General features: G+C 50.1%; 1 protein-coding gene across 1 annotated transcript in view; it reads right to left on the bottom strand.

The window, feature by feature from the left end:
- Window positions 1-218, bottom strand: part of LOC104714999 (MLP-like protein 328) — a 5,914-nt gene extending 5,696 nt beyond the window's left edge. Inside the window, exon 1 of the mRNA XM_010432459.1 lies at window positions 128-218. Within this exon, the coding sequence (XP_010430761.1) occupies window positions 128-218 (91 nt within the window). The remainder of the gene's footprint in view (window positions 1-127) is intronic.

Here is a 451-nt window from a genome sequence, read left to right as displayed (position 1 = left end):
AGACAAAAATCTCAACTGGCACAGTTCCCGATGCATCCAGATCTGAGAAGTTACCTGAGCTCCCCTCGACCTCAGCTAATGCAGTGACTCCCGAATCCAACGATGCTCCTGTTCCCGCAGTGGAGACCGTCGTTAACTCCGGAAACGCAACTGCTCAAAACATTGCTATCAGCTCCTCCGGGCACTCTGATACCAACACGAGCACAGGTAGCGGCCATACTTTGCCCGCACATATCCAACCTAAGGCGACCCAGGTGAACTCCCAGGGGCCTGCTATTGCGACTACGGCAACTGCAGACTTGCCGTGGAAGAATTTAGTCAACGGCAACACTATCAAACTAGAGAAAAAAGGCACCCCTTTCACTCTTGAATCAGGGGAAGCTTGTGTAACTATCCCAAATTCAGTAATTGAGAAGAATAAGAAGGCTTGGGATAGTTTCATCCTTGGGCA

Source organism: Camelina sativa, chromosome 9, assembly GCF_000633955.1.
Source record: "Camelina sativa cultivar DH55 chromosome 9, Cs, whole genome shotgun sequence".
NCBI classification, from domain to species: Eukaryota; Viridiplantae; Streptophyta; class Magnoliopsida; order Brassicales; family Brassicaceae; genus Camelina; species Camelina sativa.
The sequence above is the reverse complement of the archived record's forward strand: the minus strand, read 5'-3'. Positions and strand labels throughout refer to the sequence as shown.